We start from the raw sequence: 27530 nt of genomic DNA on the forward strand, positions 1-27530 counted from the left end.
CTTCAGCAGCAGCGACGGCGGCAGAGAAGGAGGCCCGGGCCGGGCGGGCAGATCGGAGCGGCGGGGCCGGCCGGGCCCAGCGCAGCCCAGAGCGGCGGAACCATGTGAGTGGAGACGTCCCAGGCCCTGCCAGGCCCGGGGTCTGGGGCCGAGGGTTGCCGGGTGTTTCAGAGGCCGGGGGGGGGGGGGGAACGGGACGCCTCTGGTCCGGCAGGTCCAGCAGGTCCCGCCCCCGCCTCCTCCACAGGCGCCGCGGGGGTTAACGTGGGTCGGGGCCGTGTTATCTGTCCCCCAATACCCCTTATCTGTCCGCCTTCCCCACGTCCCCCTGTCCGCCTTGGGCCCTTCCACCGGGGTCTCCAGCGCCAGGGCCTGTGATCCGCGCCATCAGCAGCCTTCAGTCCCAGTGCTCGAGAAATCTGTGCAAGGGAGCCTGGGACATGGGTCTGCAGCCCGGTCCCGGCCGCCCCCACCCCACCTTAGGCCAGCTGCTTGGGCCCCGGGCACCCCAGAATCCTTCCCTTTGACGCTCCTGGGCACCCGGACCAGGCGGCTAACGGGACTCCTCCGTCACCCGACGGAACCCAGAGCTTTCGGGCCCGGTCCATCTCCCCCACCTCAACCATAGGCACAACTCCCTGTCCAACCAGGCCGGCAGCGCAGCCGGAGTGGGGGTGGGGGACCCATTTTCAACTGCCCCAGATCTTAGGCCAGCCAGTTGTTCCCTGGGCCCGGCCCTGTCCGAAGGTGAGGGGGGATCTGAGCCCTACCAAGTCTCTGTCTTGGTGAGAGGAAGCCTAGAGAGGAGTCTAGGGTTGGTGGCCCCCACTCTGTCTCCGCAGCCGCCCCCACCCGCTGCCGCTTGTCGAAGCAGCTGCTTCTGGGCGTGTGGGAGGCAGAGACCTGGAGATTGGGGGGAGGGAGAGAAACAGAAGGGAGTGGGGGAGGCAGAGACAGGGGGTTGGGAAGGCTGAGCCACAGGAAGCAATTTGGGAAGGGAAGAAACAGAAGCATGAACTAAAGAAAGCAAAGACCAGAAAGGGGCTTGATGGAGAAAGAGATAGGGGAGGCGGAGATTACTGATGGGGAGGGGGTCTGCTAGAAGCAAGATGGGGAGACTTAGGGGAAACTGAGGAAGGCACCCACCTTTATGTCTCCCCACTGCGTTGCAGTTAGTGTTCTCTGGGAGAGGGCAGTTGGAATGAGAGGTGTAGGGAGTTTGGGGTCTGAGGGACTTTTCCTAATTACTTGACTGACATCACTCCCCACTCGGATTTTAATCAAATCGAAGGGGCCCAGCCCAGGAGGCCAGAATAGAACCCCATCCAATCCAAGCTGGGGCTAAGGCTTTGAGGAACAGTTAGACATTATTCTAGAACTCCCCCCCCCATCCTGTTTTTGCCCACCCTCCTGACCCCTAGCCATGTGTCTGCATCATCGACAGGATTCTATATGGTTTTTCTGATAGCTGTAGGAAAAGACTCCCTTCCACTTACTCCTTCCCATGTGCCTGTGTGAATTTATATTTTGGTTACTGAGTCTGTCTGCAGGTCCCAGTGCCTTCAGTTACTTGCGTGTGTGTGAAGTTATTTCACTCTGTACTGAGAACAGAACAGATGGGGGGGGGGGGCTGATCAAGGACAACCTTAACTTGGAACCTCACCAGTCTGTCCTCCTCTCTTCCTGAGAGAATATCGCCCACTGAGCCCCCTAGGTTTTTTTGTTTGCTTGTTTGATTTGTTGTTGTTGTTAACTTCAGAAAGTAACAGGGCTCCTTCCTTCCCTTGAACCTTGGGGATGGAGGAAGGGCAGGTACTAGTCTGAGCTTCTCTGCTAGATCAGATTCAAGTCAGAGCTGGAGATGAAATTTAGGAAACGTCCTCCCTCTATTTGCTGTGCCCCAGCCCCCACACTGCTCCTGTGGGAGTATATATCCATCTGCTCAATATCTATCTCTGCTCGGGGTAGAAGGGAATAGAGAGCTGGGTTATACCTCGTCTTGGGGTCTGAGGACTCAGAGCAATTAAAGCCCCAGCTGATGGGGGACGAAGGCTGCGTGAGATACTTATACAAAGTGTTTGCACCTAATCCCCGAGCTCCAGCACCCAAGCCCAGCCCTGGGAGAGGTGGCTCCCCTGGCCAGATGGAAAAGCTGACGGAAGACAGGAGGGGTCCCAGGCTGAGTCACTGCTTTGCAGGCATCCCTCCTCTGACTAGCTGGGGGGAAGGGGGGGGCTCCTATAGTCCCTCAAGCCCGGCCCCTAAGGAGGGGAGACAAGATCCCTCCCACACTCCTTGCCTCCTAATGGGGTGAGCCACAGGGTCCCTCCGCCTCTGCCCCCAAGTACTCTGTGAGCCTACAGTCTTGGGAATGTGACCAGCTGACCCTTGGGAAGGAGGGGCCTGACCGGGATGTGCAACTGACCCGGTGCATTGGGATGATGGCTGTTGAGGGTGGCAGGTCAAAAAAAAAAAAATCGAGGCCCATATGGTGAAAGCAAAGCCACTTTCAGCCAGCTTTCCTCCTCTCCTCGTATCTCACCCCCACCCATGCCAAGGCACCAAAGCAACCTAAGACGACTCTGGTTCTGTTTATTAAGGTTGAGGGTGCTGCTGGTGGGAGCTTGGCTAGGCCGTCTCTCTCCCGGACCTCCGGCCTCTCCCGGGTCAGCACTGACCGCCTAGAGGGACGGCACTTCCTTGGACGGGGAGGAGAAGGAAGGGAGGAGGCTGGCAGCCCCTCAGCCTGAGCGCCCTGCTTGGGGGGAGGGGGGGATGCTTGGGAAGAGCCGGAGGCGCCAACTTGGGCTATGCGTCAGCTGAAGGCTTTGGGGCGGTTGTCAGGGGAATGAGGGGGAGGGGGCGCAGGGGGCGGGGCTCCGGGACAAAGGGGCTGGCTAGGCCCTGGAGAGAGGGGAGGAGATTTAACCCATTAGGATCCGGGGGACCCCACCCTGGGGAATTGCCGCGCCGGGCTAGGAGCCGCTCGGGACACCTAAGAACTGGTCTTGCTGCGCCCTCTCACACCCCCATCCACCCACCCCTAGTCCTCCTAGCCACTGTTTACATCCTATCCCCGCCCCTCCCAAGATGGGGCTCACTTCAGGCAGGCCCTGAGGCTGGGGGCTCTCTGGAGAGGGGATCAGGTGTGGCTGGACGGCCGTGCCAGCTGGCAGCTCGGGCCCAGTGCAGGGGACGGGCGGCAGGTGGCAGGGCTTTTGGCTCAGCGCGTGCGGTGGCCGCAGCCTGGGCCCCATGCCAGCCTGGAAAGGCAAGGGAGGGAGGCCCTCGGGCTTGGGATCCTGACACTGTCACCTCCCCAGCGCCTCGGCAAAAAGGTAGTCTGAGAGAGGCTCCTAGAGAAAGGCCGGGGATGAGCTTCGAAAGGGCCCAGGAGTTTGGGCTCCCTCTTCCTGCTTGTGCCCACAGTGACACATTCTTGTCCAGACTACTCTTAATAAGAATAGCAAACTTTAACACGTTAAGGTTTCCTCACAGGGAAAGGCAGTGGGCTAAAGGTCTGGCCTCGTTGTGGAACTTCGAGGTTCAAGCCAGCCTTCGACACACTGGCTGAGTGACTATCGGCAAGTCATTTAATTTCTTGGAGCCCCCAGACAACTCTATAAAACTTTAAGTTGCATAATCATTGCCTGGGGATCTGCTTTAGAACCGGGAATTTCCCCACTGGGAGCTCTGTACTACACCAATGAAATCATCAGTCAGGCTCAAAGAAAATCAAACCTTGTAAGGTATGTTGTGCCCTATAGGCAGGTGGCATCAACCGCAGTTTATAGAGGAGAAAAAAACTGACAAAACCCTCGGGTTGGGAAAAGACTGAGAGCTCAGGGGTACAGGACTGAAACTGATTCTGGTAGTCTGGATGAAAGATCACTTCTTTCCAGTATGCCAGTTGGCAGCCTACCCTTGGCTCCTGCCCCCTCTGCCAGGTGTAAAAAATGTTCACGTTCATAGGGCTTTATAACAACCACCACCACAATAAGAATAGCTAGCGTTTATATAGCACTTTAAGATCATGCCAATGGGGCAGCTAGGTGGCAAAGTGGATAAAGCACCAGCCCTGAATTCAGGAGGACTTAAGTTCAAATCCAGCCTCAGATACTTAACACTTACTAGCTGTGTGACCCTGGGCAAGTCACTTAACCCTCATTGCCCTGCAAAAAAAAAAAGAAAAGATCAGTCAACAAGCATGTGCCAGACACTATGCTAAGCACAGGGAATACAAAGGAGGGGGAGGGGGAGAGGAACCAGTTTCTGCTCTCAAGAAGCTCACATTCTAAAGTAAACTATGGGGGGCAACTAGGTGGTGCAGTGGATAAAGCACTGGATTCAGGAGGAACTGAGTTCAAATCCGGCCTCAGACACTTAACACTTACTAGCTGTATGACCCTGGTCAAGTCACTTAACCCCAATTGCTTTACCAAAAAAAAAAAGTAAACTATGTACAGACAAGCTCTGCCGCCCCCCCCACCCCCACCCCCACCCCAATGAGTTTTCTACAGCATAGTCTTTTTTTTTTTTGGCCAGGGCAAGGAAGGTTAAGTGACTTGCCCAGAGTCACACAGCTAGTAAGTGTTAAGTGTCTGAGGCTGGATTTGAACTCAGGTCCTCCTGAATCCAGGGCCAGTGCTCTCTATCCACTGTACCACCAAGCTGCCCTCTTCAGAATAGTCTTAAAGGGAAAGCACTTGGAGAGAAGCAAGGTGCAAGAAGAGGGAAAGGTAGGAAGGGGCCAGGCTCTGGAGGTTATTAGTGATTCTGGAAGTGGCAGGGAATCACAGGAGTGGACTGAAGAAGTGGAGAGGACATGGGCAAACCTCAGAAAGACCCATTTGACAGCCGGTTGGAGGATGAACTAGACTGGAGAGAAATTGAGGCAGGGAGACCAATGAAGAGCCTATTGCAGTAGTCCAGGGCGGTATGAGGTGAGGAGGGCCTGAACAAATGGTGGCAGTGTCAGAAGAGAGAAGAGGTTGTATAAGAGACATGTTAGGAAGGTTGAAACCTCAGGACTTAACTCCATCTTGGATATTGGGGAGGGGTGGGAGTTCAGTTCTGGACATTTTGAGCTTAACATGTCTGAGTTATCAAAGCACTTTGGATTTGTATATATTATACATACACATGCCTACATACATGTACATATATAGTCATCTGATCCTGTGAAATAATAATATTATCTCCATTGTGCAGACGAGGAAGCTGAGGAAGGTAGAGGTTAAGTGACTTGCCCAGGGTCACACAGCTAGTAAATATCTGAAGCTGGATGTGAATTCAGGTCTTTCGGTGCTCTATCCACTGAACCACCTAGCCACCTACAGGTTTACAAAGCACTTTTCTTCTTCTTTTTTTGCAGGGCAATGAGGGTTAAATGACTTTCCCAGGGTCACACAGCTAGTAAGTGTCAAGTGTCTGAGGCTGGATTTGAACTCAGGGCCTCCTGAATCCAGGGCCAGTGCTTTATCTACTTTGACAAAGCACTTTTCTTATAAAAGTCCTCTGAGGGAATGATCCAAGAAGCATTGAGACCTTAATGTGTACAAGGCACTATGCTAAGTGCCAAGGATAGAAAGACTAAAATGAAGTGGTCCCTTCTTGCGAAGAACTCAAATTCCATCAATCAACATTTATTTATTGACTACTGTGTGCCAGGCACCATGCTATCTCAATTGCCTTTTGCTTTTCCTTGTGTCTCTAGTACTTAGCAACCGTGTCTGGCATACAGTAATGGCTTAATGAAATGCTTGTTGACCGATGACTGATGTACACATGTAAGTACATAGGAGATATATACAACATGAATTCATAGTAATTGTTTGAGTGAAGGCTTTTACATCTGAAAGAATCAGCAGAGGACTCAAAGCATCTGTCGCTTAAGCTGACCTTTGAAGGAGACTAGGGAATCTAAGATGCAGAGGTAAGGAAGGAATTTGTGCCAGGCATGGGACATGGCTTGTGCAAAAGCAATGGGATAGAAATTGGAAGGTCTTATGTGAAGACCAGGAAGATCAGTCAGGCTGGCTGGACTACAGAGCTCATGAAGGGGAATGGTATATCATGAAGCCTGGAGAAGGAGGTTTCAGCCAAGCAGGAATGGGCTTTAAGCACCAAATTGGGGGCAGGAGGGGAGGGGGGTTGGATTTGATCCTAGGTGACATAGGGGAGCCACTGAAATTTATTGAGTAGTGGAATGACATGATCAGGCCTTATTCTGTAAGACTATCACTTTGACCACTGCATGGAGGATAGATTGGAAGAGAAAGATTTGAGGCAGGGGGACCAACCAAGAGACTATTGCCAGGTATTATCCAGGTAGGGAGTATTGTCATCTCCTTTTTACAGATTGAAAAACCAAGACTCAGAGTTTAAGTGATAAGCTGATGGTCACACAGCTAGACCCCATCAGAGCTGGTGCTGGATGAATCACACTGTGGGTCCTCCAGATGAAACTGAAGTAAAAAAAATCTCTTTTTGGTGATACTATTAGACTAGACTATAGAAAAGACAGAGTTGGCACAAGAGTTTTGGAAAGCAGACATTTTTTCATTCCTTCTTTGAGACACACATGGTTCCCCTTTTTAAAAATATCTTTTTCAAGGAAAAGAATATGATGAGATTAGAAGGGAAAGAGTACCACTGCTTTGCCTGGATTGTGATTTGAGTCAGTTAATAAACGTTTATTGAGCACCTACTATGTGCTAAGGGCAGCTAATTGGCGCAGTGAGTCAGGACCTGAAGTCAGGAAGACTCATCTCCCTGAGTTCAAATCCGGCCCCACCTCAGACACTTACTAGCTGCGTGACTCTGGGAAAGTCACTTCACCCTATTTGACTCAGTTCCTCATCTGTAAAATGAGCCGGAGAAGGAAATGGCAAACCACAACAGTGTCTCTGCCAAGAAAACCCCAAATGGGGTCACGAAGAGTTGGACATGACTGAAATGACCAAACAACCAGAAAAGGTGCTAAGTACTTGGGATACAAAGAGAGGAAAAGACAGGCCTCCTCCTCAAAGAGCTTACAGTCTAATGAGGAAGACAATATGCAAACAAATATATTCAAAGCAAGCTATATACAGGGAAATAACAGAAGGAAGGCACTAGAATTAAGAGGGGTTGGCAACGGCTTCCCGTACAAGATGGAATTTTAGTTGGGACTTAAAGGCCGCTCAGGAAGCCAGGCTGCTTACAGACTTGTGGGTCGAAGAGCTTTCTACAGACCCCCTGGCTCATCCACCCCCTCTTTTACTTTGTAGCTCAGGGCTCCTTAGAGGTGGTTTGGTGGAAAAGGCAAAGAAAAGAATGATGGATTTGGGAGTCAGGGAACCTGGATTGGAAGTCCTGGGCCTGCCCCAATGAGCTGTGTCATTTCTCTGGGCCTCAGTTTTCTCTTCTGTAAAATGGAGACAATACTGCCCTGATGGCAAGATCAGATGTAATAATAAGGGTGAAGCACTTTTAGGGCTAAATATAAATATGAGCTGTCACTGCTCTTTTACTATTATTACCTTTCCTCTGAGAGGTCGGATGGCCTAGGGCAGCTGTGCTGAACTCAAATAGAACCAGGGCTGCTGCCCTACACATGAGAATTCCTGCAGCCAGCACTGTGTTAGTTCTTTTATTTATTTTTTTTTGGGGGGGGGTGAGGCAATTGGGGTTAAGTGACTTGCCCAGGGTCACACAGCTAGTAAGTGTCAAGCGCCTGAGGTCGGATTTGAACTCAGGTGCTCTATCCACTGCATACCATGTTAGTTCTAAAAGTAATGTTATCTATGGTTTATTGTATTTTTAGTGATTTTGTTAATTATTTCCTATTTACATTTTAATCTGGTTCCTGTAGCATTGGGAAGTGGTAGTAGATGGGGAGTCTGTCTCTGAGCCAGCCTGTCCTGGGTTCAAATCCAGGTTCTAACACATATATAACAGCTGGGTCACTCTGAACAAATCACTTAAACTTCTCTGTGCCCCCAAGCAACTTTCTGTGACTCTAGGTTATGGAGTCTATAGGCTGCTAAGAAGGGGTTATCTTATCTGGATTGGTGGAAGGGAAGGAACAAGCATTTATTTCTGCTTGGGGCTAAGTGACTTGCCCAGGATCACACTGCTAGTAAGTGTCAAGTGTCTGAGGTCATATTTGAACTCAGGTCCTCCTGAATCCAGGGCCAGTGCTTTATCTACTGTGCCACCTAGCTGCCCCTGAACAAGTATTTATTTAATTTTTTTTTAATTTTTTTTAGTGAGGCATTTGGGGTTAAGTGACTTGCCCAGGTTCACATAGCTAGTGTTAAGTGTCTGAGGACAGATTTGAACTCAGGTCCTCCTGAATCCAGGGCCGAAGCTCTATCCACTGCGCCACCTAGCTGCCCCCAAGTATTTATTTAAGCACTTAATATTGGTCCCTATCCCTTGACCTACCTCCCCACTTTTTACCCATTCTCCAGCTTGGCCCCTCACCACCCCCACCAGACTTCAGACTTAGGCACTTGGCTTTGGGTCTGAAGGAGACCTTATGTGGAAACAGTGCCTGGGACTGAAGATGATCCTGGCCATTGAAGGGGAGTTGGGGGGCAATCAATGGCCACAAGAGCCTGGGTTCGAGTCCTGGTTTTGCCACTAACTAGTTATGGGACATCAGACAAATCCCTTCCTATCTCTGATCCTCTGTAAAAATGAACTTGGGGGGCGGCTAGGTGGTGCAGTGGATAGAGCACCGGCCCTGGAGTCAGGAGTACCTGAGTTCAAATCCAGCCTCAGACACTTAACACTTACTAGCTGTGTGACCCTGAGTAAGTCACTTAACCCCAATTGCCTCACAAAAAAAAAAAAAAAAAGAATGAACTTGGAAGGGGCAGCTAGGTGTCGAAGTGGATAAAGCACCAGCCCTGGAGTCAAGAGGACCTGAGTTCAAATCCAGCCTCAGACACTTGACACTAGCTGTGTGACCCTGGGCAAGTCATTTAACCTTCATTGCCCTGCAAAAAAAAAATGAACTTGGATATTTAAATCAGAGTGGTACATCAGAGGTCACTTGGTTCAGTCTCCCCATTTTGGAGATGGGTAAACTAAGGCCCAAAGAGACTAAGAAGCTTGCTTTTATCTGTTTTTTGTTGGTTGTGTTGGTGTTGTTAATCTGTTTCTCACAGTAACTAAGTAATAGAGATTCCTTCCACTAATCCAGACTATTTCTAAAGGCAATGACAAATCTAACGGTCAGTGGTGGCTAATCTGTGGCACAGTGGACAGTCCGTGGAATCAGGAAAAGATGAGTTCAAATCTGGCCTCAGACATTTCCTAGCCTTGTGACCCCTCGGAGCAAGTCACTTAACCTCAGTCTGCCTCAGTTTCCTCAACTATAAAATAAATAGGGATAATAATAGCACCTACCTCGAAGGGATGCTGTGAGGCTGAGTTTAGCGCAGTGTCTGGCAGGTAATGGGGGCTATTTAAATGCTCATTCCTTTCCCCTCCTCTCTGAGACTAGAGATCCCACCTAGCTGTCCCCAGTACTTCCTCTTTATGAGGGGAACAATACCAATAATATCCATCTCACCTACTTCCAGTGTTCTGAAGAAAGAACTCTGTTGGGGGCAGCTAGGTGGCTCAGTGGATAAAGCACTGGCCCTGGATTCAGGAGTACCTGAGTTCAAATCTGGCCTCAGACACATATGACACTTACTAGCTGTGTGACCTTGGGCAAGTCACTTAACCCTCATTGCCCCACCAAAAAAAAAAAGAACTCTGTAAACTGGACCATACTATAGGTACTGGAGCTGCCGATGCCTCTGTCGGTGTCTCCAGGGCCTACCATCCCCTATACCCATAGAGGGTATACCCAACAGCCCAGTCCACCCCAAGGGGGGCATGTATTAGAAGTTTTCGATGTTGGCTGCTCTTTGAACTTAGGCCTTTCTACCCACTCCTATCCCAGGCCCATCCCTCCACCCCATCTGCTTCTGTGGGCCTGGCCTTAGCTTTCAGAACCCATTGCCCCAGTTTCTTCTTCTGTGCAGGGGGCATACCCTTTAGGAAAGGTTGCTTGGGAAAGTGCCTCCCCGGGTGATTTAAGAAGCCAGCTGAGGGAGGGCCTAGAAAAATGCCCCAGGAGCATAAAAGTCCTGTAGTGCACAAGTATCAATTAACCCGGAAGCCTCAAACTCCATAATCACCCAGGCAAGGTCCCTCCCCCATCCCCGACTTCTCTTTATCATAGAGAGCTAGAGCTGAATGAGACTTTTAGAGATTGTCTTATCTAACTCTCTCACTTTGCAGATAAAAAAAGACTGAGGCCTGACTGGGGAAGGGAAGTGACTGGGCCAAAGTCACCCAGCTGGTTAGTGTCACCTCAAGGAACAGAAGCCAGGAGTCCTGCTTCCTGGGGACAGTTCTTTCCACACCACCATGGCTGTTCATTTTAACCTGATTTCCCCTGATGACAAAGAGGAAAGGGTAGAGGAGGGAGCCCCCACTGGAGGTGTCCAGGGTGGTTGGGAGGGAAGCCAGCAGAATAGGTGGTTTGACTCAAAGGACCTTCCAACCTCACCCCCCCAGAAGTAGAAACAGGCTGGGAAGGGTCAGATCCCACCTCTGAAGCTTGCAGCATGGATAACTTGGGCTGATTCATTTAAATCTCCCCTAGCCTCCATTTCCCCACCTATTTGGGTTTTTGTTTGTTTGTTTGTTTTGGTTTTTTGTTTTTTGCAGGGCAATGAGGGTTAAGTGACTTGCCCAGGGTCATACAGCTAGTGTCAAGTGTCTGAGGTCAGATTTGAACTCAGGTCCTCCTGAATCCAGGGCTGGTGTTTTATCCACTGTTCCACCTAGCTGCCCCCTCCCCACCTATATGGAACCAGCCTAAGAGTAGCCCCATCCCATGTTTCAGAGGTGGGTGGGTGATTCCCAGCAAGACCCGAACAAGGCATTTTCAGCCTGGGAAAGGTGACTGTCTACCTATAGACTTCAGGGGACAACATGTAACAACTTACTACAAATAAGGAACAAGATGTAGACATTCGATGTCAGAGCTAGAGGGGATCATCTAGTCCAGTGCTTCTTAAACTGTGGATAAGGACCCCTTGGGGTCCCATAACCGAATGTCAGGGCTGTGAAGAATTTGGCAGTAAACGTTTCATCTGTGTACCCATTTTATACACCTGTATACCCCAGGCTGGTAAAAATTTCTTGGGCGAAAGGGTTAAAGCCCTGGCCAATCCCCTCAATTTACAGATGAGGAAACTGAGGTTTAGGGGAACCCCCCCCCAACCTATTAATTCATTGGTGTCAAGAATGCCCTGTAGGGGCAGCTAGGTGGCGCAGTAGATAGAGCACCGGCCCTGGAGTCGGGAGGACCTGAGTTCAAATCTGGCCTCAGACACTTAACACTTACTAGCTGTGTGACCCTGGGCAAGTCACTTAACCCCAATTGCCTCACTAAAAAAAAAAAAAAAGAATGCCCTGTGAAAAAAAACTCCCTCAACCAGTGAAATCATCCGGCTCTCTGAAAGTTTATTATCTTAAGAGAATTGCCTGGAGCCTGAGGGGTTAGCATAAGGTTAGCCAGTCTATGGTCTGAGGTGGGAGTGGAACCTAGGTCTTCCTGCACCTATGGCTAGATCTCCATCTACTACTTCGGGATGCCCCTGTGTGCAGCATAAAAAGGCACAGTAAAATGTATGTCCCTTAGAGCCCCGGTTTGTTGCCCAGTAGGTGGCTGCCAATCTTCTACACCCCTAACCAGACTCCTGGGGAAGATCCTGGGGCAGGGATGAGTGTGTTTCCACCCTCTTTTCTTACATTATGACATGGGGTTTAGGATAACTGCTGAGAAGTTTCTCCTGTGAGAAGCAAAACCAAAGATGATCAGATAACAGGAGCCACATATCGAGGAATCAAGGGACTATTAAAGTTTTGATTGATCCACTAGATATCAGGACTGGCACACCTTAAGAAGTAAGGGGAGAGGGGCAGCTAGGTGACGCAGTGGATAAAGCACTGGCCTTGGATTCAGGAGGACCCGAGTTCAAATCCAGCCTCAGACACTTGACACTTACTAGCTGTGTGACCCTGGGCAAGTCACTTAACCCCTATTGCCTCACCAAAAAAATCAATACAAAGAAGTAAGGGGAGATAAAATTCTATTGCTGGAAAGACACTTAAGTGTGACCAGAGATAACCCCCAAAGTCAGGACCATCATTCAAAAAAATAAATCCCCCTAACTCTCATGAATATGACAGGCATCCAGGCTTTCCCCACCCCACCCCAAAAAGGAACTTTCCATTTTCAGGTGGTCACTCGGTCTATCTTCTGTAAAAACTTTTGCTTTCTTTCTGTTCTGGGAGGAAGATATTTCTAAACCACCTCTTCCCCTGTGAAGTCCCAAGTCAATTAGCAGACTCATCCAGTCTAACGACCCCCTGAAGGCGGCAGGGGAGGGGAGAGTCTAGGGGGCCCACCCTCACCCGGGTCAGTATTGGAGACTGGGGTCCTGAGAGCCCACTCCAGTCCCTCCCAGTTCCCCTCCGCCTGCCGGAGGGACTCTGAGTCAGGCGCTAAACAGCAGGAACTGGGCGGGGGGACCGGGCCAGGGCCGAGGGGAGGAGCTGGAGACTGAGCCTTAGCCCCAGCTGCTGCGGGAGCCCGAGCAGAGCCCAGCCAGGCAGGACCGGGGCACCGGGGGCTGGTTAGGCCCCGCAGCTCCGCTCCACCGGACCGGCCGAGGTGCGGCGTAGCAGAGCCGCCCCTTCCCCCATCATGAACGCGAGAAAGAGAGGTAACCGAGGTAACCGACCCCTCTCCCTGGCCCGCCCCCCCCCCATCACCCGTACTCTCGCCTCCTGGGGAGGACTTGCAGGGATGCGGGATGGTCAGTTTTGGGTGGGTTCCAAGGGTTGGAAGACCTAGGTGGACAGAATAGGGATACGGAGAGTGCAGCAGACTAGTCCTGACTCGGTTTCCCTTCCTGAAACTCAGGAAGACCGGCAGAGGCGGGGCTTTTCCCGTCTTTAATCCCCCCTCCGCCGACGAGACCCCTCCTTCCCACGTTTCCCTCCCCCTCGATCCGGGAATCCCCTGCTGTACGCTGGGCTTTAAAACCCGGGGTTCCTCAGGACTACTTGGGGGACTGGCCACAGTCCCCAGGGGAGGGGGGCAGAGTGCAGCCGGGGAGCGTCTTTGCCCCCTTGGGTGGCCGTATTGATTTCTCGATCCTGCTGGCGGCTCCCAGGCTCCTCCAGAATCTCCCCAGAACCCAAGCGTCTGGGCTCCGCTTTGGGGGCGGGAGAGGGGGTTTGAGGGCAGGCGCAGAATGACAGACTGTGTAGGTGAGTACATATGTGCCGCCCGTGACCCGGGATCTGGGAGAGGTCGGGCTGGTTTCGGGGAAGCAGGTTCAACGCCTCTTGGGTCTGGCTACCTCCTATCTCCCGCCCTGCCCTGGTCTCCTGCCCTGTGCTCCTTCCTGGTCCGGACTCGTGGCCGCCATCGTTATTATTATTACTACTGATAATTAATAGCTTAAGTTCCTATAGCCCTTTAAGTTTGAGGGACTCAGACCGTCAGCGCCTCTCCTCCCTTCCCCCACCTGGAGTGGGGAGGGCCTAAGAAGCCCCGCCTTTCTGCCACCCTCCCATTCCCTTCCCTGACCAGCCCCCCCCCCCTTCTGCCGGGGGCCTTAAGTACAAAGTTACCCCTCCAGGCCACCGCACCTTCCCTGACCCTTCTCTTTTCCCCCACCTTCCAAGCCGTGGGATCTTTGGAAAGAGGAGATAATTTAAGTGAGGGGAGGGGGGCTGGAAATCGTGGGCTGAGGAGGCCCGAAGGGGCAGCCCCGCCCACGAGTGTCTCTGGGGTAAACACGCGCTTCCTTCCATTCTTCAGAATCTGTTCCTTCCCTTTCCTGCTCCCTCCCAGGGCCAGGCTTGGTGTGTCTCTGTGTATGTGTGTGTTGGGGTTGGGGGGGGGGGGTGAGGGATGTTTAGGGAGGGAATCTCCCAGAGATGAGGGAGAGAGGGCCAGCTCCGGGAGCTGAGTCAGTCCCAGGTCCGCCAGCTGTGATTTTGCCTTGCACTTTTGCCAAGGTTTTTCTCCATGCCCTCCTCCGCTACCTTGACCCCCAGGGTCTTCACCTATCCCAGCCATCCTTCATGATCCCTTCAGCTGCTGGGTTTCACTGGAGTTGGCCCGGGGCACCTTGGGGACTGCTGCAAAGAAGGCTCCCTGCCCCAGGCCTGGGAAGCTATGAGGGGATGGGATTGTTATTTGGGAAGTTGGAAGGGGTTCCGGGAGTGGAGCCCAGGAGCTGCCCAGCCGAGTCCCCACTCCACCTGCCTTGCAGGCCCTGTGATTAGGGCTGGCCTGAGCTTCTCTCATTACCTCATGTTTTGACTAGGAGCATCCCTGTTGAGAGATGGCGTCTCAGTGAGGCTATCTTCTCTTCCCCGTCACACCCCAGGGACTGCCCTGTTTGGAATAGTGAGCAAGAAAGGCAGCCTAGGATTTGGATTTAGGGGTCTAGTGCCTCCCTCCTCTCCTCATCTTCCCTGATCGGATTACATCTGTAATCCCACGGTGAAGGGGAGGGAGTGGAAAGCTGTTGTCACAGAGACAGAAGGACTGGATAGCAGAGGGGCAGGATCCCCTTCTCACCCTACCCTTTAAAGCTCAGCCAACTGAAGCAAGTTGTGCTCGTCAGGGGTCCGGACTTTGGAGCCCTGGGTTCAGTTCTAGCTCCTCTGTTCCATCTCTGTTGGGTTTCTGCCCTGACTCCAGCTTCGGAGAAGAATTGGAGGAAACTCTGGGATTTGCAATCCGTGGAAGGGTGTCCTGGCTGGATTTCCACTGTGGCCCTTTGCCCCCTAAGGATTGGGGAATACCTACTCCTCCCCTTACTTCTTGACTCTTTCCCTCAGGGAGCCCCTCTCGGACTCATTCGATGATGTCGCTGTCTGTTCGGCCCCAACGGCGCATTCTCAGTGCCAGGATCAATAGGAGCCAGTCCTTCGCTGGTGTTCTCAGTGGCCAGGACCGGGGGGGCAGGTACTGCCAGGAAAACCGAGAGTGGGTGGCTGGTGGGGCATGTGGAGAGGGGGTGTAATAGGTGAGACATATATCTTAGCAGTGAATTTGTGGGTAGGGACTCTTCCTGTCCTCATTCTGAACTGCTGCCTCCTCTCTCCAGGAGCCTAGCTGCTTTCAGCCCCCCTGTGGCCCCCCGAAAAACACCTGCCATTGTCCGAGTCTCCAGGATGTTCTCCATGGCACACCCACCTCCAAAGGTGCCTCAGCCAGAGCGGCTGGACCAGGTGTATGAAGCCCTGAAGAGGGGCCTAACGTAAGCATACTCTTCCTTCCTAGGCCAGTCCCCAAATGACCTATGGAACCCTCCCACGTCATAATCCTGGGGGACCTCCACATAAGAACCCCCACCAATCCACAGAAAATTTGAGTCCAACCCCCTACTAGTCCCCAAACCCCTTTCCCCACACATATACTCTTTTGGGGGGTAGTATTTTATTTTCGGGGGGTAGTGATGTAGGAGGCAAAAAAGGAGTTAACAGAAAAAACTTAAGACCCAAGCTCTAATTCAGATCTGAGCTCTAAGAGGGATTCAGACCCCAGTTAATGGATAACTTACAAGTCAGGATGCTAAGTTCTCTTACCCACAGTAGTCAGTACCCATAACGGGAACATAAAAGGGGCAGGTCATATAACAATGATAAAATGACAGCCTATAGAAGTTTAGACTAGAAATAAATGATAAATGAAGATGTTTTGAAACTAAGCATGGGAACCAGAAAGACATGCACAGAAAAGGCCAAATTTGTCCGCAGATTCACTTTATGATGTGTAAACCCCCACAACATACCTCCACAATAAAAGGTGCCCACCTCAGAGGTGGGCTTAGGGCCCCAGGAACTCCAAGTTAGGATAGGCCCTCCCCTGTACCTCCCAAAGGAGGAGATTATTATAATGAGACTGATCATCAATTTATCCATACTTATTCAAGAGATACCTTTCCACTATTCTGGTTCTCTCCCTGTGGTCACCTTTAGTATTGCAATAAAACTTGGGAAACTGAGTCACTGAGTCTTGTAATTCTTTTGGGATAACTCATGATCAATTTGACCCTAAATTCCATCCCACATCAGTAATATTTTATTTTTTCCAATTCTATGAAAGACAAGGCACATATTTTATTTAAGCACATTTTTTATAAGATCTGGAGTTCCAAATCTCCCTCCTTCCTCCCTCTCCACTGAAAGACAGTAAGCAATTTGATACAGGTTATACCACACATATACTCTTTTTTTTTTTTACATATACTCTTATACCAAGAATACTACCTGCCTTCCTCTTTCTCCTGGCCATGAGCTAGAATCCTGACACTATACCACACCTGTCTTCCCCAACCCCCCTTGCCCCATACTGAAGGCCCAGTATAGACTGGCCAAGCTGTGTCTTGAACTTGAGGGTTGTGTGTGAATCTGTCTGAGAAGAACTGGTGCCCCCCCCACCCCTCCTTTCTAAACATTTCCACACTCCTCCCCAGGGCCTACCTGGAGGTGCATCAGTTAGAACAGGAGAAACTACAAGTTCAAATCAGAGAATCCAAGAGAAACTCTAGGCTGGTGAGTGATTGGGACCCTTCCTTCCCCCTAAACCACAAGCATGAGTAAGGAAGAGACCTAGACCATGGGGGGGGGGGGGGAAGCAATCTCTCCCGTATCAGAATGTGGGTGGGGGGCAGCTAGGTGGCTCAGTGGATAGAACACCGGCACTGGAGTCAGGAGGACTTGAGTTCAAATCCGGCTTCAGACACTTGACACTTCCTAGCTGTGTGACCTTGGGCAAGTCACTTAACCCTCATTGCCCAACCAAAAAAATAATAATTAAAAAAAATTAAAAAAAAAAAGAATGTGGGTGGGCTGATTCTTCATTACTGTCAGTTAGGAAGGCTCTCTCCCTGCCATTGCCCAAGATAGCTCAGGAGAGGCTACTCCTGCCATCCATGATGTACCTAGAACATTTTTGTGCTCTTTGCTGATTCCTAAAGCTTGAACTATTGGTAACAGACTTCTGAATGGTCTCTCTCACATTCCTGCCAAAACAATCTCCCCAAAACCTATTGCCATGTAAAATACAGACCGTTCAGTCTAGCGGCAAGGCCCTCTGATTCCAACCAAGTTTCATTTCTCATTGCTCCAATTAACACTCTCTGCATTCCAGCCAAGTGGGACAACTAGCTCCCTCCCAAATTCAGCATGTCATGTCTATGCATTCCTTCATACAAGCCTTCCCCCATGCCTGGAAGGCAGAACCTCCTCTTCCCCTTCCCTTGTCATAACCTTTGTATTCCTTCTGAGCCTTACTGTGGCACTACTACCAACTTCTCTTGTGAACCAACCCTTCTTCTTCCCCAGTTATTAGTGTTTTTTCATTCCCTAAACAACCATTGACATGTTTATCTGTCTATATATTGTATCCCCCTGATTCTGTTATGCTCCTTATAGGCAGGGACTGTTTAATTTTTGGCTTTGTATCACCAACATCCCAGCACTGTGCCCTGAACATCATCATTCAGTCATATCTGCCTCTTCATGACCCTATTTGGGGTATTCTTGGCAGAGATACCAGAGTGGTTTGCCATTTCCTTCTCCAGCTCATTTGACAGATGAGGAAACTGAGGCAAACAGGATTAAGTGACTTACCCAAGGTCACACAGCTAATAAGTGTCGGAGGCTGGATTTGAGCTGGGGAAGATGAGTTTTTTCTTGACTCCAGGCCCAGCATTCTATCAACTGCTTAATCAATGTTGATGAAATGTAATTGAATTCCTCGAGGACTTATTCCTTCATCTAAATTTGTTTGGTTTCTTCCCCCTCCCCCCACTCATCTCCACTGAGGTATCTGAGAGTTCCCATGCTAATCCTATCCTATTCTACTTTGCTATAGATTAAAGGAAAAGATTTAATTAAGGGAAACAAAAAGGTATAAAGTACCCAAAGGTGTAAGAGAGAGTTTGTAATAGTGGAAAGGGTCTTGAACTGTTCTGACCCGGGCTTTGCTACTGACTACGTGGAAGTTCTTGGAAGATGTTTCTTTCTGCTCCTCTTTGCTTCTTCCATAAAATGAGGGACTGGGACTAATGTGCTCTAAGGCCCCTTGAAGTTCTGACGTGGTTTGAATCCAAAGACTGGCTTTTTGAGCCTATCTCAAGCAATCAATTTTATTATTGTCCCAAAGACCAGATCAGGCTTGGAGAGTTCCACCTTCCAGCCTAGGTTCCATTTTGGTGCCTTTCCCCTCCCCATCCCGGCCTGTCTCTGGCTCTTTTCCTGGCCCTCTCGCAGTCCCATCCCTTCCTAGGACACTTCTTGACTCAGGAAGTGGCCAGGTATTCCTAAAGTGTACCTTTCCCCATCTCCCCAACCCTACCCAATGCCCATCGATCATGGGTCTTGCAGAGCAAAGCCAAGAAAAGGGCCTCTCTGGTGTTAATGACACAGAACAGAATGCTGATTTAAGTTAAAAACTCAATCTACAGAGGGTCATTCAATAATCCCTCCACCCTAAGAGCCCTTCTCAGTCTTAAATATGGGTAAGAGAACAAAGAATGACAGGATAGGAAGGAATAAATGTTTAGCAACTGGCTGGAGAGGGAAGGGGAGACAGGGATATAAGCAGACAAGCTTTAAAATTTAATCTGCATGAAATCTACATTTTCTCCACCACTTTTTCAAGTCCAGACAACCAACACAACAAGTCATACCTTGATGTGTAGCACACCCATTTCTGAGGAGTAAATGCTCACACTGTACATACATATAACAACAGGGTCTAGCGGGTGGGTTGGATCTGGCTCCAGCACATCCCTTCCCTTTCCCTTTGCCTTTCCTCTTCTCAAAGCCATTTCCAGGGGGAGGGACGATGAGGGTCCTTCTGACATCCAGCTAAGTCCAGTAGGTTTCCATCCCCTTCCTCCATTCCCTTTCATCATTTCTCTCCTCACCTTATCCACACACAAGGTGACCCCCGACAATAGGGCAAAGTTGCCCATGTCCTTCATTCTCAGTGTTATACACCTCTGCTATCCAGAACCCCCATTTCTTATGATCCTCATCTTGTCTTAATTTTTTCCCCCACCCAGGGCTTCCTCTACGAGTTGGACAAGGTAAGTGAATCAGAGACAGGAGCTGGGGGCTGACAGAGGCAATAAGTAAGTCACGGTGTGAGAGGTCAGAGGGTTGGGGAGAGGGAGCAGGAGGAAGTGGTCTCTTCCTCCCCTCCCCCAGACTCCCACCAGCACTTTTCTCATCAAAACCTTGTTTATTTCCTCAGCAAGTGAAATCTATTGAGCGTTTCCTCCGGCGCCTGGAGTTCCATGTCAGCAAGGTATATATAGGAGCGAGGGGGATATAGGGGATATAGGAGCATGATGGGAATTGGAAGGGGAAGCAAAGGAGGGATTGAGATGTCAAGATGCCAGGGCTGGAGCTTCTCTCCTTGGGGTCCCACTGGAAGAGTAGGCCTTTGGAGCTTCCTAGATCACAGAACCACTGAGGGTGAGCTCGTGCTGTCCCCACCCCGACCCTGGGGCTGCCTGCTTGGATGCTTCTCATGCATCTCCCCCCTGCTCTGACTTCTTCTTGATCCTCCAGATTGATGAGCTATATGATGGGTATTGCATCCAGAGGCGGTTACGGGACGGTGCACACAACATGGTGCGGGCTTATACTTCAGGGACCCCAGGGAGCCGAGAGGCCAGAGACAGCCTGGCTGAGGCTACTCGTGGCCACCGAGAATACACCGAGGTGAGAAGGTTGACTGGCATCTCCAGAACAGAGGAGGAGAGTGGGGCAAGGCTCCTTTGTAAGACTGTTGAGGAGGCCTGGGAAGGGATGCTTCCTGATCTTCTCTCCTTTCCTCTCACCAGAGCATGTGTTTGCTGGAAAGTGAACTTGAAGGACAGCTGGGTGAATTCCACCTCAAAATGAAAGGTGTGTGTGAATGGTGGGGAAGGGAACATCCTAGCTTAGGGAAGAGATAGAAAGGGAAAATAAGGGAGCCCCAGACCAGGGAGGGAAACTTGAAATTCTCAGACTCTCATTTTCTTTTCAGGGCTAGCTGGTTTTGCTCGGCTGTGTGTTGGGGACCAATATGAGGTACTGTGGAAACAGTGAATAGGGTGGGGAAGGAAAGAATTGGGGATGAAGTTGTTTTCATCTGTGCATCATTTCTGTCTCTCGATGTGTGGTTTAGAGGTCACCATCCTTGTCTCTGGTCGTTGCTATCACTTCTCTGTCAGGCAGTGGGTTGAGGATGGAGTTGCTCATTGTCCCTCTCCCTCAGATCTATATGAAATATGGGCGTCAGCGCTGGAAGCTACGTGGACGAATCGAAAGCAGTGGGAAGCAAGTCTGGGATAGTGAGGACATGGTCTTCCTGCCCCTGCTCACAGAATTCCTCTCCATCAAGGTGACTGATTCTCTTCTCCCCGAGGCCCCAACCCTCTCCATCCCCAATCACAGTCCTACCCAAGAAATAAGCCCTTGTCTAGGGCTCCTTCCACTACTGCTGTCTGACTCTTCCCCCTGGTCTGTCCCCCAGGTCACAGAACTAAAGAGCTTGGCCAACCACGTGGTTGTGGGCAGTGTCTCTTGTGAGACCAAAGACCTGTTTGCTGCTCTGCCTCAGGTTGTGGCTGTGGATATTAATGACCTGGGCACCATCAAGCTTAGCCTTGAGGTCACTTGGAGGTGAGTGCCTGGGAAGGGGGCTACCTATGACAGAAGAAAAGCAGCCTATTATCAGATGGGGGAGCGGGCAATGGCTCCTGTCTCTAACAACACCCCGACTTTGCCTTCAGCCCCTTTGACAAGGATGACCAACCGTCAGCCGCTTCCACAGTCACCAAGGCCTCCACTGTCAGCAAACGCTTTTCCACCTACAGTCAGAGCCCTCCAGACACCCCTTCACTGCGAGAACAGGCTTTCTATGTGAGTGATCTTTAACCTCCCCTCCCAGAGGGATTAGGCTCTCCACGTGTGGGCCACCCCACCAGCTGCCTCCCAAGTCTACCCCAAGATGGCTCAGCCCCTCAGACTGTGCTGTCCTCATAACTGTCCTTGGTGAAGCGATCACCTCCAGACCCCAAGAGTCTTGCCCTCTTCTCTGGCCCAAGCCGAGGCAGTACAGCCTGATTGGAAGGAATGGTGCGAAGGCCCACGGATGAATGGGTGGCTCTCCCTAAGAGCTCACATGTTCTTCTTTCTCTATCTGATTGGACCTGCCTTGTCTTTTCCTTACTCCCCTCTCCTCCGTGCTTCTCCCTACCAGAACATGCTCCGTCGTCAGGATGAGCTGGAGAACGGAACGGCTTGGTCCCTGTCCTCAGAGTCTTCAGATGACTCTTCCAGCCCCCAGCTCTCCGGGGCTGCCCGCCTCACGCCACCCTCTCGACCCCTGGTGCAGCAACCGGAGGCTCCTCCGATTCACATCGCCTTTTCTCGGCCAGAGCTTCCCCATCCCTCAGGGGAGGCCCTGGAGGAGGAGGGGGCCAAAGCCCCGGTTTTGGTCAATGGGCACATCCCCTACAGCAGAACTCTGAGTCACATCAGTGAGGCGAGTGTGGATGCCGCATTGGCCGAGGCTGCCAATGAATCCCTGGCCTCGGAGAGCCATGACCAGGGCCTCCCCGTACACCAAGACCCTGCTGACACTATGCCACCCTCTGCCCCTGATGCACATCCAGACCCCTTAAACCCAAGCTCTACCCTTCCTTGTTTAGACCCGACCACTCTGCATGAAGGCCTTATCTCCTCACCCTTGGAATCAGTCACTTTAAATCTGAACTCCCTCCCTTCACATCCAAGACCACCTGAGGCTGATTTTCCCCACCCAGACCCCATCCCCTCCCACCCAGACTCCATCCCCTCCCACCCAGACCCCATCCCCTCCCATCCAGACCCCATGCCCTCCCATCCAGAGCCTGACCCCTTGCACTCTGTCCATGGCTCTGTCCATCCCGACTCTGCCCCCTCACACTCAGACCTTTCCCCAGTGTCCCCAGTCACCAGCCCTGAACCCACAAACCATGTTGCTCCTTCCCCAGCCCCATCGCACTCAGACAGTGCACCCCCACACTCGGATTCCTCTTATCCCCATTCGTACCCTGCCTCAGCACACACAGATCCTGCCCCTCCCCCACCCATACAGTTACCCCTCACAAACCATGCCCCCAGTCCCCCAGAGGTGCCCCAGTTTCCATTCCAGGAGGCAGCTGGTATTCCTCTAATGGAGGCCAAAGGGGCTTCCCAGAAGGGGCTGCCAGAGCAGGGAGCAGGGCCTCAGGACCCTGGACTGGAAGAAGCCCTGGGGGCCTTGAGCTCTGCCCTGGATGACTATCGGGGCCAGTTTCCAGAACTGCAGGGACTGGAGCAGGAGGTGACTCGGCTGGAGAGTCTACTGATGGTGAGGTGGAATGGGCGAGGAGAGGAGAGGGAGACGGGGGCAGGGGGGGGGGAGGAGGAGGGAGCGATCCCGTCACCCCCTTCTCCACCGTGTCTGCAGCAGAGACAAGGCATGTCCCGAAGCCGGGCGTCCAGCCTCAGCCTCACGGTGGAGCATGCACTGGAGAGTTTTAGCTTCCTCAATGAGGATGAAGAGGAGGATGGGCCTGAGGACAGGTGAGGGAGGGACCATCGAGAGATTAAGAAAACAAGATCAAGAGCAGAAGGGGAGGAAGGACAGTTAGGATTGCCTGGGAAGGGCATCTGCCCCCTCTGTGTCTCCATCCTCCCCCTAAGTGTCTCTGTCCCGTTCCTCCTTAGTCTTCAGACCCACCCCACCCCCTAGTTCCCCAATCTGTCTGCCTCTAGCTCTGCCTCTCTCCCTCAGTCTCATTGTGGACCTGCTCTCTGGACATGCCCCCCCATCATCTCCTCACTCACCCACGGCTGGGAGTCTGCCTCATCATCTCCATCTCTCCCCTTCGGCCCCCACTCCCTCTGTCCGGCATGGGCGGAGACTTTGGTCCCTTGATGATCTCCCTCGGAGCAGCTTCCGTGCCGTCCGCCCCACTGACCAAGTTTTGTCCCTCCTCCCCTCACCACTGCATCGGCCCAAGGCCTCGGCGCCTCGGCCCTCCCGCCATAACCCCTACCCCTTCCTTTGGCACTCCCTCCGGTCACTTCATCGACGGCCTTCCCATCTCCAGCCCAGTGACCTCTCTTGCCAGTACTCAAAATGCCAGCACCGGTCTTCTGCCCTTCTGACTACATTTGCTCTCTGCCCTCCCTGAGACCTATCTCACCGAGTTCAAATACACACCCATCACTACAACCAACGTTGGCCCCTGCTCAAAGGGCCCCCCCCATCCAGGAAGTCAGTCCAGTTATCAGAACCATGCATGTGTGTGTGAAGTCATCCTCCGTCTATCCATCTGTTTGTTGTTCTCCCCGATCCGTTCATCCTGTCTGTATCTAGAGGTGGGAGAAGGGAGGCTGAGGATGAATATGCAGCTCAATAAATGGACACTGGGCACAATGATGGGGATACTCTGCCTCTGGCAATTCGGACAGCAGGTGCTCACTACTCAGGTCTCTTCTGCAGGACGCTGAGCAGCCCAGGGCCAGGGTCTGAGGCTGGGGTTAGCGGTGTGTCTGAGGATGCCCTGGACTCCTCTACGCCTGGCCCCCTCAGCACTGGCTGCCCTTCCCTGGACACAGCCCTGGTCTTGCACCTGCAACACTGTGGCCACCTCTTGCTGGTGAGGCCAGCAGCCCTTCCCCCCAATGCATTAACCCATTACTCACCCCAAGAGTTTCCATTGCCCCACTGTGTACTTCTAATCTCCACTGGCATTTTATAACCGCACATGAACACACCTGCCCTTTGCATGCTGGGAATTGCAGTCCCTGGGCTCCACACCATATTTCTAGGCCCCCTGTGCTACCCACTGTCCCCAACCCTGAACAGGGCTGAGTAGAACCCCTTCTACTCCCTATGTCTGAGGTGGCCCTGGCTGGTCTCTGCTCTTCAGAAACTAGGCACCTTTGGGCCCCTACGCTGCCAGGAAGCATCAGCATTGGAGCGGCTGCTTCGGGAGGCCCTGGTGCTGGAGCTGGTGTGCCAGCTTTGTGGGGGGCAAGTGGGCAAGGCTACCTCTGCTCAGGAAGGTAAAGGTCCCCACTCCTGCTCTGGAGCCAGACTGGGAACTCTGCCTCCGTCCTTTCTCCAGAATTCTACCTTTCGGCCCTCCCCTCCCCAGAGACCCGGCCCCCCTCTCTCTGTCTTCTAACCACCCGGTCCAACAAGCCCTCCCATAACACACCCCCTGCTGCCCCTCTCCATCCAAGCCGCCTCATTCCGCTGACCATTTCCCCCCAAACCCCACCCCAGTGCTGCAGTTCTCCGTTCCCCGGCCGGGCTTCCTGCCTTTCTGGGACCTGTGCACTGAGGGAGGCAATCTCTTGGTTTGTCCCGTGGAGCGAGTCCTCTTCACCTTCTGCAGCCAGTATGGGGCCCGCCTCTCGCTGCGCCAGCCAGGCCTGGCTGAGGCCGGTGAGTCTCCCTGCTGCCCAAAGTACTGGCCAATCCCTCGCATGACCAATTCGTAAATATTTGTTTAGTCATACTGTGTTCAAAGTGAGAGACACACAGAAATGTAGGGCACACGGCCTGACCTCAGAGTGCAGGGGCAAACATTAGCATATCAGGTGAGAAGCCGCACTCCCTGGGAGACCAGACACCATGGAGCTAGAAGGAACAAAAGAGGCCCTGTCTTCCAACTTCCCCATTTTACTAGAGGATCAAACTTGGCCCTCCAGAGGTCTCGTGATTCGCCAGGCTCACCCCAGGAGTGGGGAACAAGTATGGGATCCAAGCCCAAGTCTGACTACAAATCCCAGGGTCCTTCTTTCTCTAAAGCCAGGCAGTGCACATGCAGATGAGTGGTAGAGACAGTAGTGCTATCAGAGTTCAGAGAAGGGACTGCGCACTTCAGGATAGGTCTGGTCAGGAAAGATTTCAGGGAGGAGATGGAGTCTGTGATGTTGCTCTACTCATGTTGTGATCCCTGAGGAAGGGAAGCAGGCAGATGAGGCAGACCTTCACCTGGGCACTGCCATCCCTCCGGGGCTGGAGAATCACACCCAAGGCTTTTCATGAGGACCCTTCACCTACACACACACCCCTCCTCTTCTCCCCAGTGTGTGTTAAGCTCTTGGAGGATGCCATGGGACAGCGGCTGCCCAGGAGACCTCGCCCAGGGCCTGGGGAACAGCTCACAATCTTCCAGTTCTGGAGCCACATCGAAGCCTTGAATAGTCCCTCCATGGAGGCTTATGTCACAGAGACAGCTGAAGAGGGTAAGCAGTAATTGCTCAGACCCATAGATATTTAAGAGAGAGTGTCGGGGCAGCTAGGTGTTGCAGTGGATAGAACACCAGCCCTGGATTCAAGAGGACCTGAGTTCAAATCTGGCCTCAGATACTTTACACTTACTAGCTGTGTGATAGATCCTAGGCAAGTCACTTAATCCCAATTGCCTCACCAAAAAAAAAAATTTTTTTTTTAAAGTGTCTGTGCACACACAGGCACACACACACACACACACACACACACACACACACACACACATTGTCCCAGTTATATCTCGAGTGGTGGCTGTGCCTGTACTTTTCCTCCCTTCTTTTCACAGTTGTGATGGGGTGGGGGCAGGGAGCAGTGGAGAATTTGGGCTGTAGTGCCTCTCGCCATTGTTCTGAGGTGTCACTGTCTGTTATGAGCCTCTAAACGCCCTTTGTCAATAGAAGAGCTGCCCAAAACCTTTGACCTTCATCCCAACCTCCCTCACTGGAACAAGAGCCTTGACCTCTAGAGCCCTTCCCTCCTTTCTCTCAGTGTTGCTCGTGAAGAACTTGAATTCGGATGACCAGGCTGTGGTGTTGCGGGCACTGAGGCTGGCCCCTGAGGGGCGGCTCCACCGGGATGGTCTCCGGGCCCTTAGCTCCCTTCTCATCCACGGCAACAGCAAAGTGATGGCTGCTGTTACCACCCAGCTTCGAAGTTTAGCCCTGGGCTCGGACTTCCGGAAGAAGGTCAGGGGGCAGGCCAACCAAGGGCTGGACAGACATTAATGGTGGCCAGACTGAACCACAGTGGGAACAGTGACCCATTCTGCCTTCTCTTCCCAGGCCCTGCTTTGTTTTTTGGAACAACTGGAGGATGAAGACATACAGACGCGGGTGGCAGGGTGTGTCGCCCTGGGCTGTCTCAAGGTAATGTCCCCATAGACTGCCCCTCCAAAGGCCTCCCTGCTCCTCTGTGACCATTCCACTGCCTCCTTTCTAGGTGTCTTCTGCCCATCGCTTTGATCTAGTCTGCTTGGGGAGGCTCACTGACCACTGTCCTTGATGCTTCTGCCTGCCTGGGCCCCATCCCCACGATTGTCTCAGCCCTTTCTCTTCCTCATGCTTTGTCCTATCCCCAACCAGGCTCCGGAGGGTATCGAACCACTGGTGTATCTGTGCCAAACAGACAAAGAGGCCGTGAGGGAGGCTGCCCGGCAGAGCCTCCTACAGTGTGGTGAGTGTCTTATGGGTCTGGCCTGTTCAGCAGGACCAAGTCCAGGAGGCAGAGCTGGGGGGGGAGAGGAGGGCGGGGAAGGTAGCCTACAAGGAGGACTCCTGGGCCAGAGGACGGTGCGTGACCCTGACCCACTGTGCCCCTTTCTAGGGGAGGATGGACAGTCTGCTCACCGACGGCTGGAAGAGTCTCTGGAAGCTCTGCCTCGGATCTTCGGGCCAGGAAGCATGGCCAGCACTGCCTTCTGAGCTCCCTGTCTGCTCTTGGCCCCAGGAACACAGGGGCCTTGGGAGTCACCACCTATGCCCTCAAGCGCCCCACCACCACCACCTTTCAGGGCTGGCCCTGCCCTGGGAGCCCCCAACCTGATGGGCCCAACTGACATTGGCAGGGGAAGGCTGGGTCAGGACCCAGGCTCCAGGGTTCCCTCCCACCCTACAGATTCCTATAAATAGAAATCTCTCTAATATATTCTTCTGCTACCCCCCAGCAGAGACCACCACCTGCAGCCAAGTGCCTCCCCAGCCTCCGTCAGGCTTCCCTCACCGCACTGGGGTCTGGGATCCCCTTCTAATCCCTGGTCACCCTGCCTCTCCCCATCATGTCTGATTTTGTATTTTATTTACAGAGTTTTGCAGAAAATAAAAGGCAAAATCTCTTTCCTATGCTCTGTGGCCTTGTCACCGTCATTCTGGAGTGGCCTGTCTCATCCACCCTCCAACTCTAAACTTATCAGGAGCGAGAGGAGACTTAGAGAACCCACGTCTCTTGTACTTCAGCCAGACTGTTGCCACTGTTTCACTGTTGTTTCTTTCTTTCTTTTTGGCGGGGCAATGAGGGTTGACTTGCCCAGGGTCACACAGCTAGTAAGTGTCAAGTATCTGAAGCCAGATTTGAACTCAGGTCCTCCTGAATCCAGGGTCAGTGCTTTATC

General features: G+C 52.2%; 1 protein-coding gene across 3 annotated transcripts; it reads left to right on the forward strand.

The window, feature by feature from the left end:
* On the forward strand, positions 1-27248 carry RIPOR1 (RHO family interacting cell polarization regulator 1). Of its 3 annotated transcripts, none has more exons than XM_043986177.1 (22): positions 1-104; positions 14920-15046; positions 15189-15341; positions 16560-16638; positions 19158-19181; positions 19349-19402; positions 19669-19821; positions 19944-20007; positions 20129-20172; positions 20360-20485; positions 20618-20766; positions 20877-21006; positions 21347-22480; positions 22580-22695; positions 23621-23777; positions 24051-24186; positions 24410-24571; positions 25219-25377; positions 25913-26109; positions 26206-26289; positions 26506-26596; positions 26747-27248. In XM_043986177.1, the coding sequence occupies exons 2-22, from the start codon at positions 14943-14945 to the stop codon at positions 26842-26844; spliced, it is 3414 nt and encodes a 1137-aa protein (XP_043842112.1). In that variant the 5' UTR covers positions 1-104; positions 14920-14942; the 3' UTR covers positions 26845-27248. The 3 variants fall into 3 exon arrangements, with proteins under 3 accessions (XP_043842112.1, XP_043842111.1, XP_043842110.1); XM_043986176.1 differs by lacking the exon at positions 1-104 and adding an exon at positions 12663-12782; XM_043986175.1 differs by lacking the exon at positions 1-104 and adding an exon at positions 12676-12791.
* The last annotated feature ends 282 nt before the right edge of the window (positions 27249-27530 follow it).

This window comes from Dromiciops gliroides, chromosome 2, assembly GCF_019393635.1.
Source record: "Dromiciops gliroides isolate mDroGli1 chromosome 2, mDroGli1.pri, whole genome shotgun sequence".
NCBI lineage: Eukaryota > Metazoa > Chordata > Mammalia > Microbiotheria > Microbiotheriidae > Dromiciops > Dromiciops gliroides.